This window comes from Caenorhabditis briggsae (genome assembly GCF_000004555.2).
Source record: "Caenorhabditis briggsae complete genome, chrIII, whole genome shotgun sequence".
NCBI classification, from domain to species: domain Eukaryota; kingdom Metazoa; phylum Nematoda; class Chromadorea; order Rhabditida; family Rhabditidae; genus Caenorhabditis; species Caenorhabditis briggsae.
Window position 1 is genome coordinate 6,797,615 of NC_013490.2, and position 18,731 is coordinate 6,816,345.

The 18,731-nt window shown below is 37.5% G+C and overlaps 5 protein-coding genes and 1 non-coding gene across 6 annotated transcripts; 5 read left to right on the plus strand and 1 right to left on the minus strand.

Moving 5' to 3' along the window:
- Positions 1 to 504: 504 nt before the first annotated feature.
- Positions 505 to 6,549, plus strand: Cbr-mnp-1 (the record flags this gene model as incomplete). The annotated part of the gene is made up of 9 exons (XM_002642090.2): positions 505 to 519; positions 540 to 944; positions 1,785 to 2,049; positions 3,712 to 4,352; positions 4,402 to 4,512; positions 5,503 to 5,745; positions 5,796 to 6,137; positions 6,194 to 6,352; positions 6,403 to 6,549. 9 exons carry the CDS (start codon positions 505 to 507, stop codon positions 6,547 to 6,549), a joined length of 2,328 nt encoding a protein of 775 aa, XP_002642136.2.
- CBG28888 lies at positions 4,854 to 4,972 on the plus strand. The gene is made up of 2 exons: positions 4,854 to 4,892; positions 4,926 to 4,972. It is a non-coding gene (tRNA).
- An 823-nt stretch (positions 6,550 to 7,372) lies between the features above and the next one.
- Positions 7,373 to 8,039, plus strand: CBG25970 (the record flags this gene model as incomplete). The annotated part of the gene is made up of 5 exons (XM_045243932.1): positions 7,373 to 7,387; positions 7,433 to 7,560; positions 7,609 to 7,736; positions 7,779 to 7,881; positions 7,925 to 8,039. The coding sequence occupies 5 exons, from the start codon at positions 7,373 to 7,375 to the stop codon at positions 8,037 to 8,039; spliced, it is 489 nt and encodes a 162-aa protein (XP_045100059.1).
- A 700-nt stretch (positions 8,040 to 8,739) lies between these two features.
- Positions 8,740 to 11,521, minus strand: CBG18082 (the record flags this gene model as incomplete). Its single annotated transcript, XM_045243933.1, has 15 exons — positions 8,740 to 8,868; positions 8,910 to 9,014; positions 9,058 to 9,156; positions 9,207 to 9,347; positions 9,394 to 9,534; positions 9,580 to 9,728; positions 9,776 to 9,894; positions 9,941 to 10,020; positions 10,065 to 10,232; positions 10,279 to 10,381; positions 10,432 to 10,795; positions 10,840 to 10,974; positions 11,020 to 11,167; positions 11,217 to 11,471; positions 11,519 to 11,521. 15 exons carry the CDS (start codon positions 11,519 to 11,521, stop codon positions 8,740 to 8,742), a joined length of 2,139 nt encoding a protein of 712 aa, XP_045096384.1.
- Positions 11,522 to 11,929: 408 nt separating this feature from the next.
- On the plus strand, positions 11,930 to 16,387 carry CBG18081 (the record flags this gene model as incomplete). Its single annotated transcript, XM_045243934.1, has 17 exons — positions 11,930 to 11,992; positions 12,037 to 12,261; positions 12,307 to 12,456; positions 13,189 to 13,316; positions 13,363 to 13,490; positions 13,793 to 13,895; positions 13,941 to 14,051; positions 14,098 to 14,263; positions 14,313 to 14,534; positions 14,576 to 14,749; positions 15,021 to 15,148; positions 15,190 to 15,317; positions 15,358 to 15,460; positions 15,509 to 15,619; positions 15,666 to 15,831; positions 15,873 to 16,097; positions 16,142 to 16,387. 17 exons carry the CDS (start codon positions 11,930 to 11,932, stop codon positions 16,385 to 16,387), a joined length of 2,577 nt encoding a protein of 858 aa, XP_045096383.1.
- Positions 16,388 to 16,984: 597 nt separating this feature from the next.
- CBG18080 lies at positions 16,985 to 18,416 on the plus strand (the record flags this gene model as incomplete). The annotated part of the gene is made up of 8 exons (XM_002642087.2): positions 16,985 to 16,999; positions 17,045 to 17,172; positions 17,219 to 17,346; positions 17,392 to 17,494; positions 17,540 to 17,650; positions 17,697 to 17,862; positions 17,910 to 18,134; positions 18,186 to 18,416. The coding sequence occupies 8 exons, from the start codon at positions 16,985 to 16,987 to the stop codon at positions 18,414 to 18,416; spliced, it is 1,107 nt and encodes a 368-aa protein (XP_002642133.2).
- Between the last annotated feature and the right edge of the window lie 315 nt (positions 18,417 to 18,731).

Consider the following 18,731-nt stretch of genomic DNA (forward strand, 5'->3'; position numbering starts at 1 on the left):
TCAAAGTGCACGAATAGGATAACCTTCCATCAGGGAGGATTTAGAGAGATTTAATATAGAAAAATCGAAACCTCGATGGTTGGGTTGAACAAATCAAAGTTATAAGAGCACATGTTGGACCTTTTTTCCATCCATAGTAGTTTTCTTACCGTTCCTCCCTTCTCGATCCAACTCCAATCCCTCACCGTATCATTCCCCAGAATATCTTATTACACTCTTTTCTTCCTCTCTTCATTCATTACGCAATTTGGAAAGTATCTCCTCGGTCGTCGGATATTGCGTGAACAGTATCAAATGCTCACCCGACTCCCCACTCCCGATTGCTCCGCCTCCAACTCTTCTCCTCTTTCCCGCTCACCGCCCGCACCGCCTGTTGCTTCGGTGGTCCTTTCTTTCCTTCGTAAGCCACGCCCACTTTCTCGGAGACTCCCTTCTCATTCCATTCTCATCGTCTTAACCTACTTTATATTTCATATTTCTGACTCTTTAAAAAATAAACTTTCTATGATTCCCCCACCGGCTTCTCCTCTAAAAAAGAGAAGGGATCTTGCCTTCTGATTGCTTTGATCGCAGTTTTCGTTGGTATTATTCTGTGTGCTGGTCTTCTGACGTGGGTGTTTGTACTTCGTGAAAACGGAGATGGACCTGATGTTGACTGGCAAAATGCGACTAAAGTCCCAACGACCACCACTTCTCAAGCTACTGTATCTACGATGACTACAAAGCTGAAATCCACAACCACTACAACTTCTGCTGAAATCCCCAAAACTGATGCCACCACCACAATGCCGACTTCAATCCCAGAAGCTATCACAAAAGCAGTAACAATGGCTACATCTACTTCAACGACTACAGAAGAAGCAACGACGACAACTACTGCTCAGGAAGTCGTGATGCCAGTTGATGTTGCTTCCATTTTGAAAGAGAAGTCGAGAGAGTTCGAGGTAGGTATTTTGGCCCAACTTCTTTTTATCAACCTACTGTCCACGTGTCCTATCAGTACTTTGTTATCTCTAATGATGGCTTCTAGAAAACAATCAATCATACCAGTTGATAAGATACATATTCCAATTGTTACCTTCTTCTGTCATCAACAGCTCTCTATTTCATTTATCTTTCTTTGTCTCCTAGCGGGGCGTGTGCAATGAGTCATCTCCCATCTAGTTTTACACTTTCTTTCCACATTTCACTTGTCAAAATTCCCTGACTCACACATGACACCACCACCACGATCCGACCGCATAAACATGTATGTTTGTGAATCAGGATGTATTCTACGAAGATTTTTGGGCTAAGAAAAAGAGAAATTGATTGATAGGAAATTGGGTGATAAGCTGGAAATGAAAAAAAAATTGTTGGGTAATCTTTGGTATTGTTCTGAAAAAGAGAGTCAAAATTTTCAAAGTTTTGACACGAAACTTTGAAAATCTCAAATTTGGCCTAGCTTCTCAGAACCAATGTTCTAAATTTACCGTAAACACTAATAGAAGACCACCCAAACCATCATCTTTGTGCTCAATTATTTCGATTCCTGCGAAAGATATCTAAAATATGTCAACTGATAAAATGTTGGCAATATTATCTTTAATAGTTTATCAGTTGACCAATTTTTGTTATCTTTCACAGGAATAGAGATAATTGAGATCAAAGTTGACGGGTCGGTTAGGCTTCGATTGGAGCTTATTTTATCTAATATTTTTTGCAACCCTATTGAAAATCATTTGATCAAGCTTTCCAAAATTGATGTTTTAATTTATCTCGAAAAATGTTTTCAATTTGTTCAGGTAGTTGAAAAATGTGCTCAAATCCAAGTTCTGCCAGTTTCATGCTCCCCATCCCAATCTCCATTGACATCCGAACCATCCCAGTTCCAACCAATTCATTATACTCTCAACATAACAATCCGAGACATCAGGAAGCCAGTTCTGGAAGGTCATATGCAACTTTTCGCCTCGAGTAAGGACCAAGTTCAAGCGATCGCTCTACACGCTTCTAAAATTCATAACATGGAGAACAGGGATCGTGTACATGTCGTCAACTGTAATACAGGTGAGCATCTTGTTTGATGAATTTGCTCCACGGGTCCACCCCCACTGATCACAATGACAGATTAACATGATAATGGGAAAACGAGGAGCAGACGAGGGGCACTTGTTGCGATCTTCCTTTCACTCATTTCTCCTCACATTTTACACACTTTCTGAAGCAAAAAATATGCTCCGTGAGGAAAAATAAGAGAAGAAGGATGGATAGATGGTTGTTTTATAGGTGGCAGGTGAAAGACAAATTGGTTTTTGTTAGGGGTGTCATACTCAAATTTTGACACAGTCAGAAAATAATAAATTAGGGAAATTCGTATTTCTTCTTTGAATTTGACAATTCTAGCTTGCTATGTTTCCGTAAAATTTCAAAGAAATTTGAGGAAATTTAGAGTGAATATTCTAATTGTCAGGTGTTGTGAAAGAGCTTGTTCAGATTTTGAATAAGAACACTCCAGCTTCCGCATGTTTAAACACCCGATTCAAAAATCTAAAAGCTTTTCTTTTAAGTTGAAGGCTTCAACACGTTAAAAAAGACTCCAGCCATCCTCCATCCCCATCATCACTCATCAGAAATGTTATTAGAACTATAGATCATAACTAAACGTCTAAAAAACATTCTAAAAGCACTCTTCTGCTTTTTTTTGGTGCATCAGAAACGGACAGCAGCTGTTCTTAGCCTTCTTTCTCCGGTCATCCAATACTTTTTGTCGTCCTCCGTCTAAATGTTTACGACGGACTGACGCCCTCCCGAGGTGGAGAAGAAGAGCAGAAGCAGAAGGAGATGATAGAAAAGAAAGAAAAGGGTAGAAGAAAATCACTGACCCGTAGGGAATGATTGATTTGATATTAGATGGGTTTGAATTAGATTAGACCACCTGAAATACGTCATTGTTTCTTATAGGATCAATATTTTAGAATCAACTAAATCAGATATGAAAGGACTTACTACCAGGGTATTCAAATGATATTTATTTCGAACTTGCACCTTGCCTATGAACAAAGTTATCCGCCATAAAGCTGCCGATGCGGGCTGGGCCGGGCCTTTCCCGTTTTTTCGGCCCATTTCGTCTATAGCTTCGTTTATAGAAATAATTTTCCAAATAGTATAATTTTATAGTACTCGTCAAGTTCTATAACATCTAGTTCAGTTGATTAGAAATTATTGATTCTAAAAGAAACTGTGTGAGAGCCTATCAGGGTCCGTTTTTGGCACGGTTGGGGTCCGTTTTCGGCCCGTTTGTTTTATTCGAATCTCCGTTTGTTTTCATCTAGACCAGTCCAAATTTGAAATCAGAACTCTCTTAATCAGAATCCCAAACACCTCACTTTTCGATTCCTACACTTCTACATATTCATTTATTTTCTCTTTCTCATTCCTGTCATCACACAGCTGCTGCAATTAATATAAAAGTTTTTGGAAGAGGGACTTGTTCTCTTTCTCGCCTGTAATAATATAAGAAATGCCGCCCGCGCTAACAGAATTGAGAATTTACGATCAGAGGTAGAGAGCTCCAAGGAAGAAGAAGAAGGGAACAGTTGTGGTGGTGACACCCGAGTGAAATATGACCAAAGGGTCAGTCGGATACTTTTTCAGGAAAAAAGAGACTTAGGAAAGATTATATAGAAGCTAACAATATATATTTGAAAGCTAAACTAGGTTAAATTCCAGGAGAAACAATCTGCGTGTCTCGAGTGCATCAAATCGACAACATCGTTTATTTGGAGCTTGCTCAAAGTATCTCATCTGGAGTTGATCTCCGTATCGACATCAATGGTTTCATTTCGGCTGATTCTGGACCACATGTATATAAACAAATCCCAACCGCAAAATGGAGAGTTCCTCAAATGATTGGATCTATTTTCGAACCATCCTCGGCTCGTCACGTCTTCCCATCCCTTGATCTTCACAACCAGAAGGCCACCTTCAATTTGTGCTTGAATCATGGACCATCAATGGTTGCTGTCTCCAATTCTCTCATCAATCAAAACGTCTCAACTTCTGGAATCACCTGTTTTGAAAAGACAGTTCCGTTGACAGCTCAACAACTTTCATTTGTTGCTTTCGAGAAGACAAACCCATTGTTCTACAATACTACAACATTGAACGGAGCGTATCTTCCGGAGATTAATATGATTTTCAATTTGAATGCCAAAAACTTCCAACAATACGAATGGATTCATTCTGAAGTATCAAAAGTGATGTCTCTAATGTCCAAATGGTCCGGTTTCTCTTATCCATTGCCTAGATTAGAAGTGGTCGTTGCTCCAGTTATGACTGGACATTCTGCTCTTGGAGTGATCACTTTACCGGTAAGTTCAGTTTTCTTCAACGGCATTATCAGAAGTACCTGTTTTTCAGGCCCAAGCAATTGCTTATCAAAAGCATACCTCCACCCATGAAACCCTAATCAAAGAAGTAATCGGACAGTGGATGGAAGGAGTAGTGACCACGGAACACACATGTTTTGAGGTTAGTTTTGAAATCCGACACCTCGTTTCATCGCTCCACTTCTCTTTTGATTTTATTCGATTCGAATCACACAAAGTGTAGCTCTCTGGGAGAGAAGTTGAAGAAATCCCGAATTGTTAAACACACATGTTATGATATTGAACGTCGTGTAATCCATCATAAAATCGCCAAGTCGCTCCATTTCCTTTGATTGTAATAATAATAACCGGATGAAATGGTTGACAGCGGTTTTGGGTGGAATGCAACTTTTCGCTCGCAATCGACAACCCCACCCGTTTTGTCTACTAGGGTTTCTCTCTCACTCCTTTTCCTCTATGAAAACAACCTCGCTCCCTACCACCGCACGGATGGCCGAGTGGTCTAAGGCGCCAGACTCAAGCGTCAGCTTGCCTCAAGTTCGAGGTCTACTGGGTGTTCTGGTACTCGTATGGGTGCGTGGGTTCGAATCCCACTTCGTGCAGATTCTTTTGCATACCTCAAGTCTATTTTTATAAAAACAACAACGATACTGCGGTAAATTGAGCTGATTACGTCAAGTGGATACATCTCTTTGTACAAGTGCGCTAATCTTCTGTGCCAATAAGCGCGGCTGTCTTTTTTTCTGCTCCGCAACATATTCTTTTTGTCAACTTCGCACCTATCCGACTCGAGTTTCTCAAGGGATCAGATCATAAACTCTTTGGTGTGGTTGGGAAGGGAGGACCCGAGATAGTTTTCGCTTAGTTTACAAAAAGTGCTGTTCGCCTCTCGAGAAATGACCCACCAGACATGAGAACGAGAGAGTATGTAGAAGATGGAGACGCAGAAAAATAGCAGTTGCGCAATGCACAAAAGGTCACCAGACGTCTTCTAGAAGAGGGGGAGCACATACAATTTATCGTTTTTTGAATAGAGAGCAACTGTATCAACTAGTAAGTAGAGAAGGAGAAGAGAGAGTGGATATATGATATATTAGATCGAAAGACAGAGTCAATAAGAATGCAATTTCAGAAAGCCGTAATCGCATATCTCGAATGGAAAATCAACGAAGAACTTCAAATTGTGAAGAAGACTAGAAAGATGGAAGTTTCTCGAATCCGTCCACGTAATTTGAATGAGACTGCTGACCAACTCCGCGTAATTCGTCAGGTCAAAGCACAGAGCTCCAATCTGTGCTCCCCAAGATTCGTCGAAGTATTCTACACGCTTGATGAGACTTATGGACAGGATACCGTTGTTGGAATGATTCGAGTGGTAATTTGTTGTTACAGTAATCTCCAAAGCTATCAATAATTTTATTTCAGATCTTTGACAAGTTTGCTTTCTCCACTGCCACCATTTCTGATTGGGCATCAGCCGCTGAAACTGCCGCTGGAGGTCGTCCAGAAGCTGGAGCAATTATCCTTGAATGGTACCGCCCATCTTCTAAAATTTCCCGCCCAGTTCTCCGCGCTACCGTATCATCCAATAGTGTCGAGTTCAATCAGTTGACTGAGAACAATTGGACAGTTCCACTTGAAATTTCTGGCTCTGCCGGTACTCAATTGGCTGTGATCTCAGAGAAAAAACAAACTGTTCCATTTGTTTCAACTGATTATGTTGTTGTGGATGCTAATCGAAAGTCTCATGCCTTCGTTGTATACGATGTAAGAATGAAATCAAAAAAAAAAAATAATAATACAAAAATTTCTAAATTTTTCAGGCTGACACATATCTCCGATTGATCAGATGTTTCGGCGATTCAAGATGTCCATCTGGAGAAATCGGTGGAATTTTCTCGGATCTTGGAGCTGCTCTTCTTGCCAATATTCTTAAAAAACCAGAGAATCAGGATGTGGCAAAATGGAAGTCTGTCTTCAAGGTAAAAATAATAAAAAGCTCAAATGCAAATTTATCTGTATTTTTTTTCAGTTCATGGCCCAACAGAATCTTGTCGAGGGAACAGCGGCATGTTGTGTGGAGCACGCGATTCGGGAAATGAGAAAGTGCTCGTACTGGGATATTCAGGATGTGTGCACCAAAATTGATTTCAACACAGTTTTGGCAGCAGTTGCCTAAATTCTTCATTTGAAGTTTCACCTGTCATTCAAACGCTGTAAAACCTGTAATAGAAGGGCCTTCCACACTGTCAAGTTTGAGCTCAATTAGCTCAATTCCTATGCAAGATATCGAAAAGATGTGTCAGTTAACGAAACGTTCTGATATTATGATAAACCTCTTTTTCAGAAAACCAGAAAAACTGGCTCAAAGTTGACAGTTACAGGGCCCTTCTATTAGAGGTTTTACGGTAATTGAAGTTTATTTCCTTTTTTCCATCTCTCTTCTCCGTTGTGATTTTTTCTCTTCCATCCACATTGTCTTAAATTTCAGTCAAGAAACAATTTCTTTCCCTCTCTTTCATACCCTTTTTCTTCTTCTATTTCCCCTCTCTCCGATACTCATTTTTCTTGTTCCCTATTCTCTGATTTTCTGCTCAACTCCACCATTCTACCTGTGTTCATTTTTATGTTCATAGAACGTCAAACATCACCTCATTTTGAGAGATTCTATTTTTATACCCTTATTCATGTACAATCAAACAGTAAAAGTTCAAAAATAAAATGATAAGCGATTTAAACATGGAGCACATAAAGAAGCAGGAGCAAATTCGCCCTACTGCTAAAACTTCTATTTCTTATTCAATTCTATCCATTTTACCAAATTAAAGAGACTACAAACCACGGAACAGATAATTTTCCCCTATTACACAGAATGTGTTTGGTTTATTGATCTTTGTGTCTATTTGTTAGAGAGACACTCCCATTTATGTTACTCATGAGTATGCACACTGTCTTTTTTCTAGTTCTCTCATTTTCCATTTCAACTAGAAAGTATTTCGAAAATGCGACCTGTTAAAGTAAGTCTATAGAAACCATAATAATATTTTACAGTAATTCTTCAGAAACTTTTCTCTGAAAACGAACTGGATTCTGATGTGGTACTAGAGAAAGTCATCCAATTAGGTGCGGATTTCATAGGTGGAGAATGGAAAAGTGTAGACAAAAATCAAGTAAAAGTCACAAAGATTTTGTGAGTCCTGAAGTAAAAGTTCTAGATTGTGATCGTTAATTTTTAAAGAGGTGGTCAATCGAACCACATGTTCCATGTGACGTCTTCTACTGATGCCAAGGAATATCTTCTCAGACTTCATCGTTTAGGAGGGAATCATGTATTCACTGATACGGTGAATTTCGCGATTTTCTCTGGTAATAATTGCTTTGTATAAGAACATTGAATCAAAAATTTAGAAAGAGAACTGGGGCCCAAACTCTATGGATTCTTTGATGGAGGAAGAATGGAAGAATATCTTCCAAGTGTCACTTTGGATTCGGATAGGATTTTGGAACAAGAGTTAGTTTTTGATGCATGATTCATTGAAAAAAATTTGTTTCAGAATTTCTCGAAAAGTGGGAGCAACGTTTCCTCGTTACCATGCCATTGACATGCCAATTTCAAAAACTCGCAGATGTTTTCAGGTTATGAGAGAGTCATTGAAAGATTATAGGTGAGTTACATTCCTTTTTTCCCGAGAATATTTAAGTCACCTTGCAAATTAAAGAGCGTATTGGCTAGCCCTATGGTTTCCATAGGTTTCCATGTTTTTTTCAAACAGAATGCTGCTCTTGCACTTTGAACGTATTTATCTCAATTCCTAAGAGAGATATCAACAATACGTCAACTAACAAAATGTTTGTTATGACACCAGCAACGTTTTTGCAGTTTGCAAATATTTGATATTTGATTACAGAAACCAAGATAATTTAGGTAAAAGTGCAAGTATAAGGTTAGGTACAGGAAATACGATATATAACTCTTTGTCGCTGTTATTTTCTATCGAGAAAAAAAAAGCTTCCAAATTTTATGTGAATTTTCCTTCGTGGTTAGCAGATTCATGTCTAGCAGATTTTCGTTTTAAAACTGTGACTTCATTCACAGCGAAAAGACGGTATGTCGACAAGCCGTCAACGACCCGCCCGCATTGCCAAGGCGGCTACTAGGTGGTGTTCACCTGATCCGGCACTCAAAATATTCAAATTTAAGTCAAATTTGAAGATCAAATTTTTCAAACCTGGTATAACCGGAACGAAAATAAAAAATATTTTTGAAAATGTCAGACTCTTAGCTTCCGAATGACAACTTCCAACATTCTTTTGTTAGTCAGAACAAAAACATTCGTAATATTTATAATCCCTGAATCCTAAACCAAGTTCAACTCAAAACTCCTGACGCTCTCTCATCGTGGTCAATCTCTCTCGCATGTCCTTCATTTGCCGGCTGCCAACGATGCGTTTGTGATAACGCACTGAAGTCTTGATTCCGTATACGGTAGATTACGATCTAAATTTTCTATTAGTTTAGGAATTCTGATAAAAAATCACCTGTCTAATCATATAAATGAGCGGAAAAGCACTGATGGCTGCGTAGAGAACCACTGGCCAATGATAGTACTGATACTTTTTGACAATAATTGACATGATTGAGAGCTAAAAGTGTATGGTTTTTGAGAGATCAGAATTATCAACTTACCAAACAAGAAATAGGCAATAGGACGGTCCACATTAGGTACAAAACTACTCGGTTTCTTTCAACAAACCTATAGGTTTTTGGATGACTTTTCAGCATTGTCTGAAATTTTTGTTTAAAAAATCAGTTCGTAGATGAAAGTATACAGTTACCAAAACATTAACAATGAGTCGTTTGTGTCCATAAACAATTGAAACAGAAACCAATTGAATGAAAACTGAAGTTGAAACCAATCCAACCACATAATCATCTAGTTCTAATTCTGTTCTGTATCCAACAATCCCTTTTTTGTACTGTAAAAGTAAAATTAGAAAACTAAATCAACGGCAAAATACTAACTGGTAATCCAGAAATGTAAAGAGCGAGAAGGAAGGTAACTGTAGCCATAATCACACAAATTTTCACTGCTTTTTGCTTCAAGTAAAGAAGACGTGGGAACAAATGATGCAAGAAATTGATGAGAATTTCAAATGTGATGACCTAGAAACTTCATCAAAGGCAAAAAAGGAGAATACTAAGTCGTACCTGATAAGCAACAAAGGCGAAATTGATGGTTCCAAATAATAGAGCATATGCAAAGAAGAGAACAGTATAACTAACTCCGGGGATTGAATAAGAAGGAAGCGCCGAGAAGAAAATTTCAATGGCATGAAATTGAACAAGTTCTCCTTTTGCTGTAGTTCGAATTTAATCCAGAGAACTATCGGATTTTTTTTCTTACCGTATACATTTTTGGCGAATGGATATAAAAGATCGTTTCCAACATAATAAATCGGCAAAAGTCCGAAACATAGCAAAAGACGGTAGGCTGCTCCAGAAGCTGCTAGAAGGAAGGCGTCTCTAGAATTTTTACTTTCAATAAAAACCACGAGATTAGAAATCTCACTTCACAAAGTTATGTCTGAAATCTGCCATGCTACCCAGTGCCATCAATGTTCCATCAGCAATGTAAACTGTCTTTACACTCTGAAATTTTAAAGCATTTCCCTAAATTTTTGAGGTTCACCAACCACTCTTGCAGCATTTAACCATGCCGATTTTTCCATGATTTTACTAATGTTGTTATTCTTGATCATTTCTTTGAAAAAGTTTTTCTTCGCGGACCCAACGTCATAATAGAATAGAATAACGACAGGTAGCATTCCCAGTATTGGAAGAAATACAAAAAAACCGGAAACCTAAAAAAAAAACTATGGACCCTTAAAAAATGTTAATTAAGGTTACAGATGCAAAGAAACGATGTCCTTTGTAGGTAATCAATCCGGCAACTAATAGAAAAGCCAAAGCAGCGACAATGTTATCCATCATGTCCAAGCTAATGATTTCTCTGAAAAAAATTATTTTAGGATCAGGGTGTCCGTCCCCTCTCTTTTATACTTATAAAATTGAGAAGGTATTTGACTAATCAAACGAAGTTCTCGAAATCCAAAGTAGGTCAAGAGCCCATAATCGTGTTGTCTGGAATTTGCAGTTAGCTTTCTTATTACTCTTTTGCTATACTTTTCCAATTTATCCAGTTGTACGTTTGCAATGCATTTTCCGTTTAACCGCCACTCGTTAATTTTACAAGAAATGGTCGGATCGAAACATCGAACTCCTTGATAATCACCACAATGAATCCAATCATCATTTCCTGTGATTACTGTAGTCATACACTTGTAGGCGTAGAGCAGAAAACGGGGATCGAATGCAATGTAGACAGTGTAGACACATCGAAGAGTTAGGGTCAAATAAGGGATTCCTGGTATTTTCGAAAGTTTGAAAAATGATGGATATTCTGCAAACCTCCTAGAATTGGTGCCATTCGAGTATACATTCCGTTCATTGGAATTGAAGAAAACTGGGCTAATGACAATTCGAAAATTGCCATGGGAACTCCCAAAGTGAATAATATGACAAAATAGGGGATCAGAAAGTATACTGAAAACCTCGGGTGATTTCATTGATTAGAAGAAAACTACTTACTTCCCCCATGATTGAAAAAACATTCGATGAATACCAAATTATTTTTTAAAAGAGTCACACAAGTCAGCAGAAGGGAAAGTTGACGGTAGGTGCTTGGTCTGGAGACGTTTCTCGATCCGATTTCCTGCTCTAGTTCTTCTGTTTCGATCTGAAAACTGTTTGATTAGTGAAATCTTCCGAAAGTCCATATTCCTCACCTTTGTGGGATCAACAATCGGATTTCCAGTTGGACTGATTGCCACGTCTTCATCGTTATCAAACTTCTCCAATCCTTCTGGGTGTTCAGATGAACTTTCCGTCGAATCAGCCTTCCGTTTTCTTTTCCTCTTTCTATCGTATCCGTACACAATATTCTGTTCGATTTCTTCTTGAACTAGATTTGCCTGATTCTCTGATTTCTTCTCATCTTCTGTTTTGGCTTCGGAATTTGAATTGATTAATCGTTTACGAATCTGGAAAACGGGCGTGCTAAAGAGTGTTTGGGTCTGAAGATGTTCACCATTTCACACTTGAATTCCTAAAAAGAAGGTGATGATCAACGAAAAAGAAAGTCTTTATGTAGGTGCAACGTTGCTGAAACGTTGGCCGCAGTGTTAATAAAAATTGAAAAATTAATTTGCGTGAACTAAGATGACATAATTAGCTCAAAATGCACTGAAGATCAAGGCTGTGCAAAGGTTGCCTGTTTGAAAATACAACCCAGAAACCACTAGCGCCGCTAGGCCGCTGTATCCTACATATCCTAGTACCCTTGTCAAACTGCGGCCGTGCCACAGCCTTCCTGAAGATTTACTTTTAATTTTTCAGAGATCTTGGTGGCGATGACTATGAGATCATACCAACTACAGTCACATATTCTGAACATCCCGGCAAAGTTAGCATTGAAGATCTTCATAAAGAAATTGATTTGATGGAAAACTGGGCAAATGAATTGTTTGAGGACACTGTAGTTTTCTGTCACAATGACTTGGCTGTAAGTTTGAAATATAGTTTTCCAATTGAAGAATCTGATTTCAGTGTGCAAATATTCTGGAGCTGAATTCCAAAAGAGAACTGGTATTTATCGATTGGGAATTCGCTTCTTACAACTGCAGAGGATTCGATATTGCGATGCATTTGTCTGAAACTGCTGTTGATTTTCGTGATCCAACCCCACCGGGAATCAAATTCAGTGAAGAATTGACTGACAATCCGCCAAACTTGCATGGCTTTGTTGAAGCATACATTAATGCTGATAATGAAGTAAGACAAATTAAAGATACAAAAAATCCGAATACATTTTTTCAGCTAAAAAATCGAATTCCATCGGATCGCTCTGGTGAAATATCAAAACTAATTCAAGAAGTCGAATTCTTTTGGCCAATCACTCATCTTTTCTGGGCTTGTTTTGTTATGAAATTGGCACTTGTCAAGTACAATTGTGGAGTTGATATGGATGTTCAAGCGAAGGACCGATTTGCAATTTATTATCATTTGAAAGGAAGGACCCAGCAGATTTGGGAAAAATTACGAAAACAAAAAAATCAATGAACTACTCGAAACAATTTTTTTTGCGTGTGATAATTCATATCCGCTAATTTTTAAAATTTTCGGTTTTCTTAAAGTTCCGGGAGCAAATAATGTTCAATATTTGACAAAATGTATTTTGTTTGAGATCAAAATAAACCATTTATTGACCTGTTTTATGGTGTGCATACAATAAAAATGTAAATTTCGCAGCCTAGAGAACAAACTGCGATAGCGTCGTTTACATATTTCGGTTTCTGTTTCACACATAATAGTTTTTTCCCAGTTCTACCACATATTCGCTACTGTTTGAAAATGAGAGAAATTGAGGTAAATATTGAAATCCAAAAGATTGTTAATGATTAGAATAAGGTTTCCATTTGGGCGGGTGAAGAAGCGGGCTACCCGCTACCCACCCGGGGGGCTCCCACCCGCGGTCCTCCGCAATTAAATGCGTGTGAATTTTAATAAAATTTTAAAGGATAATCACGTATTTTCCAAGAAAAACTGAGTTTCTCAAATCAAAAAACTACAAAAAAGATAATATTTTCCTCACGTAAATATTCGCGGGGGGTCAACGGGGGGCCGCGGGGGGTGAGCCCCCTGGGTGGGTGCGGGCGGGTGAATCGCCCCCCAAATGGAAACCCTAGATTAGAATTACAGAAGTTCTTCACAGAAAATGATCCAAGTTCTGAAGTGATTCTACAAAAAGTGATCAACCTTGGTGTTGATTTTTTAGGTAGAGAATGGAAGAATACCGATAAAAGTCAAGTGAACGTTAAAAAGATTCTGTAAGTCTTTGCTATATTGTGTTCTACGAAAAGTCAGAATTTTTAGTGGTGGCCAATCAAACCACATTTTCTACATAACGTCTTCTAATTCAGCAAAGGAATACTTGCTAAGAATTCATCGTCAAGAAGATGCACATGTGTTCACGGATACAATCCTTTTTAGCATATTTTCAGGTAATCCAAAATGTAAATATCGTAAAACCTATAATAGAAGGGCCACATAATTTTGAACTTTGGGCCAATTCATCTCGGTTCCTGTCAAAGATATAAACATTATCAACAGATAAATTGTTTATCATTATACCGGAAGTGTTTTGTCAGTTGACACACATTTAATATTATAGGAGCCGAGAAAAGTTAGCTGAAACTTGACAATGTGTGGGGCATTTCTATTACAGGTTTTACAGTATTAGTATTCGTAAAAAACAATACAAAAATCACATCCAAATTGCATATTCAATTCAATTTATACGCAGAACGAGGAATCGGTCCGAAACTATATGGATTCTTTAATGGAGGACGATTAGAAGAATACCTACCCAGTAGAACATTAGATGCTGTATCAGTTTTGAAGCCAGAGTGAAAGCTTCTAAATCTGAAATAAAACCTCCAAAAATCTTCCAGAATATCTCGAAAAATCGGAGAATCGTTTCCCAAATACCATTCCATGAACGTTCCACTCTCCAAAAATCGTCGTTGTTTTCAAGTTATGAGAGATGTTTTACAGCAATATCAGTTTGTTTTTAATACTATCTTTTTCATAGGAATCCTAATTTTACAGAAACCTTGGAGGTGGCGATTTTAATTTATTCCCCACTCATGTCACTTGGACTGATCACCCAGATTCAATTTCCCTTGAGAACTTACAAAAAGAAATCAATCTAATGGAATCTTGGACGAATGAGATTTTTGAGGATACTGTAGTTTTCTGTCACAACGACTTGGCTGTAGGTTTGAAATTTCGTTTTAGTTATGTATATAAAAGTTTCCGTTTAGTGTGCCAATATTTTGGAGCTGAATTCCAATAAAGAACTCGTTTTCATCGATTGGGAATTCGCTTCTTACAATTGCAGAGGATTCGATCTGGAAATGTTTTTGTCTGAAACTTCGATTGCCAGAGGTCTCACATCGACTAAAGCTCAAATAAATCAGGAAATGACCGAACATTCACCGAATCTTTATGGAATCTGTGAAGCATATGTAGATGCAGATTATAAGGTTTAGCCTGTTTGTTTAAGTATTTAAAAATAAATGTTTAGCTGAAAAATCTGGAGCCATCGAATCGATCAGCTGAAATTTCAAAATTGATGAAAGAATGCAACTTTTTCACTCCAATTACTCATCTCTTCTGGGCTTGTTTTTTGATGAAAATCGGATTAATCAATTATATTCCTGGAGCTGATATCAATATGCGAGCAAGGGATAGATTGGCAGTATATTTTCATTTGAAGCCAAGGTCTCAAAAAATCTATGAGGAATTCAGAGATAAATAAGTGACTACTTTCTTATCAAATATCATTTAAAAACCTTTAGTGATCAAATGTTTGTTTATTTGTTCGCTTCAATGAAAACCATGTGATTTCTTTCTTGTCGACATTCGATTTTTCTTTCTTGCAATACATTTTTATTTGGATTCGCTAAATAATGTCTGAAATTGAGGTCTAGCCAAGTTCAAATCTGTAAAAATGCGTTTTTAAATTCCAGAGACTGTTCAAACAGAATGCAATCAATTCTGATGTAATTAAGAAAAAGTTAATTGAGTTAGGAGAATCATTTTTGGGTGGAGAATGGAAGAATGTCACTTTAGATCAAGTCCATGTTCCTCGGTTACTGTGGGTTATAAACAATTTTCAGAAAAAAATTTCATTTCAAGAAGTGGACAATCAAACTATTTGTATCATGTGACGTCATCTACTTCTGCCACACCATATCTTCTAAGAATTCACCGGCAAGAACGAAGTCAAGTTTTCACGGACACTGTTTTATTTGCCATTCTTTCTGGTGAGACTACTTTTAAACAGGAAACATCAAAAATATTCAGAACGAGGACTTGGTCCAAAACTCTACGGCTTTTTTGAAGGAGGACGTTTGGAAGAATACCTTCCAAGTGAAGGATTCACTGAAGATGATTATTGGAAACCTGGGTGAGTTTTTTTTTTGAAGACCAGACGACCTGAGAAGACTTCTTGAAGATTCGTTCAAAGAATTGGTGCAGCACTTCCTGCATGTCATGCAATGGATATTCCAGTTTCAAAAAATGTTCGGTGCGCCAAATTAATGAGAGATTGGTTGAATGGATATAAGTAAGATTGAGATTCATAAATTCAAAATTCAGAAATTAGTTTTAAGAGAACTTGAAGGAGGGGATTACGAAATTCTACCAACCACCGTAACCTATTCTGATCATCCAAAAACAATTTCGGTTCAGAAATTGAGTGAAGAAATTGACACCTTTGAGAAATGGGCAAGAGAAGTTTTCGAGCACACTTTGGTTTTTGGACAAATTGATTTTGGGGTGAGTTTCCATGCCATAAAAGACATTAATGTTGTTTTCAGGTGTCAAATGTTCTGGAGCTGAATTCTACAAAAGAAATGGTTTTCATTGATTGCGAGTTCTCATCATACAATTGGAGAGGGTTTGATCTTGCAATGTTTGTATCTGAATCGGCAATCACATTCAATGTTCCATTTCCACCTGGAATAAAAATCATTGAAGATCTGACTGATAACTCTCCCATCATTCGTATTCTATGCGAAGCTTATCTAGATGCTGATAATACGGTTCAAATAGAAACTAGCAAATACCTAATGATTCTATTTTTCAGCTCAAAAATCATATTCCCTCTGATCGATCCTCTGAACTGGAGTCTCTAATCCAGGAGTGTCTCTTCTTCTGGCCTCTCACTCATTTATTCTGGGCACTCTCTGCTATGAAACATGCACTTTTAAAATTTGAAAACGGGGTGGATTTAGATGTTCAAGCTCGGGATAGATTGGCAGTTTATTTTCATTTGAAACCAAGATCTCAAAAAATTTACGAAGAGTTGAAAAAGTGGAAGAAGGCACTTTGAAATGTTTTTGATCTATGTTGTGTTCTTGTTCAAAGAGAAATAAAATAAATGTAATATTTATGACTTTTGGTATTCATTTGTCATTTTTATGATTTCTGATTATGTTTTATTCATTCGATTGTGATAAGAATAGAGTTCAAAAAGTCAGATAACCAGTTACAATTGAAAGTGACCCAAATAGCTGACCATACTATTATTTGATTTCTGTGTTCTTTGTTGACAAATGGACATCTGTTACTAATAATTTTTGGCTCTATTCCAGTGTAGAGGACCCAAATAAAATTAGAGGGGTTTTCTTTAGAGAACCGCCTTTGGATAAGAAAATTTCTCCAAATACTGTCCCAAATGGCCAAAAAATGAAAAAAAAAATCAAACAAACATGGAATTAAAAATGCCCTTCTTTAGTCTCTTCGAAAAGGGAATGCCTGAGTCCAAGATGCAAACGCGCTCCATCATTCCCTCTTGTTATTTTGGAGACATTCTTTGTTAGTTTGACATATAAAAGAAAGTAGCTACAGCGATAAGAACCATTGCCTTTTCTAATTTTAATAAACTTTCAGAATAAAAAACCAAAATCTGAAAGTACAACAATCCAAAATGACTGAAATAGAGGTGAGAAACATGGTTTTATTTTGCTGAAATCTTTCCTGATTCCAGAAATTCTTCATTGAACATTCTCCTGATTCTGAAGCGGTTCTTCAAAAAGTGATCGAATTGGGAAGATACTTTTTGGGAGGAGAATGGAAAGACACAGATAAATCGGAAGTTAAAGTAACCAGAATTTTGTGAGTTTGTTTCTTTTCTAATTAAAATTTATAAGGCAATTTTCAGAGGTGGACAATCTAATCACATGTTCCACGTGACGTCATCCACTTCTGCCACACCATATCTTCTCAGAATTCATCGTCAACAACCAAGCCAAGTTTTTATAAATACTGTCAATTTCGCCATTTTCTCAGGTAATTTTTGTTTAAATTTCTAGCAATTTTTTTCAAATTTTTCAGAGCGTGGTCTCGGTCCAAAACTGTATGGCTTCTTCGAAGGAGGACGGATGGAAGAATACTTGCCAAGCAGAACATTGAACTTTGACGATGTTCTGAATCCTGAGTTAGTTCATTTAATATAGATTTGTCTGAGAAACATACAATTCAGAATTTCCCAAAAGATTGGTACCGTATTCCCTCCGTATCATGCCATCAAAGTTCCAGTATCCCAAAATAGAAGATGTATTCAGTTGATGAGAGATTGGCTTGATGGTTACAAGTGAGCCTCGTTTCTTTTTTCATTAGTCGACTTTTCCGATTTTCAGATCTCTGGGAGGTGGAGATTATGAAATTCTGCCAACTACCGTAACTTATTCTGATCATCCAAAATGTGTATCAGTGGACGATTTGACAAATGAGATAAATATTTTTGAAAAGTGGTCCACCGAACTGTACGAGAATACCTTGGTATTCAGTCATAACGATTTGGCGGTGAGTTTTATTATGGAGGAGAATAAAAATTTCTCTCAAATTTTCAGAGTGGCAACATTTTGGAACTCAACTCTACAAAGGAATTGGTTCTCATTGATTGGGAATTCGGTACTTATAATTGGAGAGGATTCGATTTGGCAATGCATTTGTCTGAGACTGCGATAGACTTCCGTGTTCCATTCCCTCCTGGAATCAAGATCATTGAGAATTTAACTGAAAATCCTCCGAATATTCGTGTATTCTGTGAAGCATATCTAGATGCTGATAATAAGGTTTTTGAATTTAGAGAAAATGAAAATTGACTATTTTAATTTTCGCTCAAGAACCATATTCCTTCCGATAGATCATCTGAACTGGAGTCTCTAATCCAGGAGTGTCTCTTCTTCTGGCCTCTCACTCATTTATTCTGGGCACTCTCTGCTATGAAACATGCACTTTTAAAATTCGAAAACGGGGTGGATTTAGATGTTCAAGCACGGGATAGATTGGCAGTTTATTTTCATTTGAAACCAAGATCTCAAAAAATTTACGAAGAATTGAGCAAGAAAGGATAATGTTGTTTTTAATTGATTCTTGAAATAAAATGTTTGTTGATTGTGAATAATTGTATTTTTGTGGTTAAGATTACTCGAGCGTTGCCGGAAACATCTGCAGGAGAACAGTGAAAATTAAATGACGAATCCGACGGTAAAAAATCAATAATCGAAGTTTAGCCTAGACTTGTGGCTTTCCAGCTCTTAGCCTTGATTTGTGAGAGCCACCACCATGGCTTTTAGACGCGCATACGTTTGCCAAGACTTGTAAATCAGGGAAGTTTGTCTAAGTATTCGCACCCACAACCGAGATGGTTGGAGGTTAGTCCGATTCCG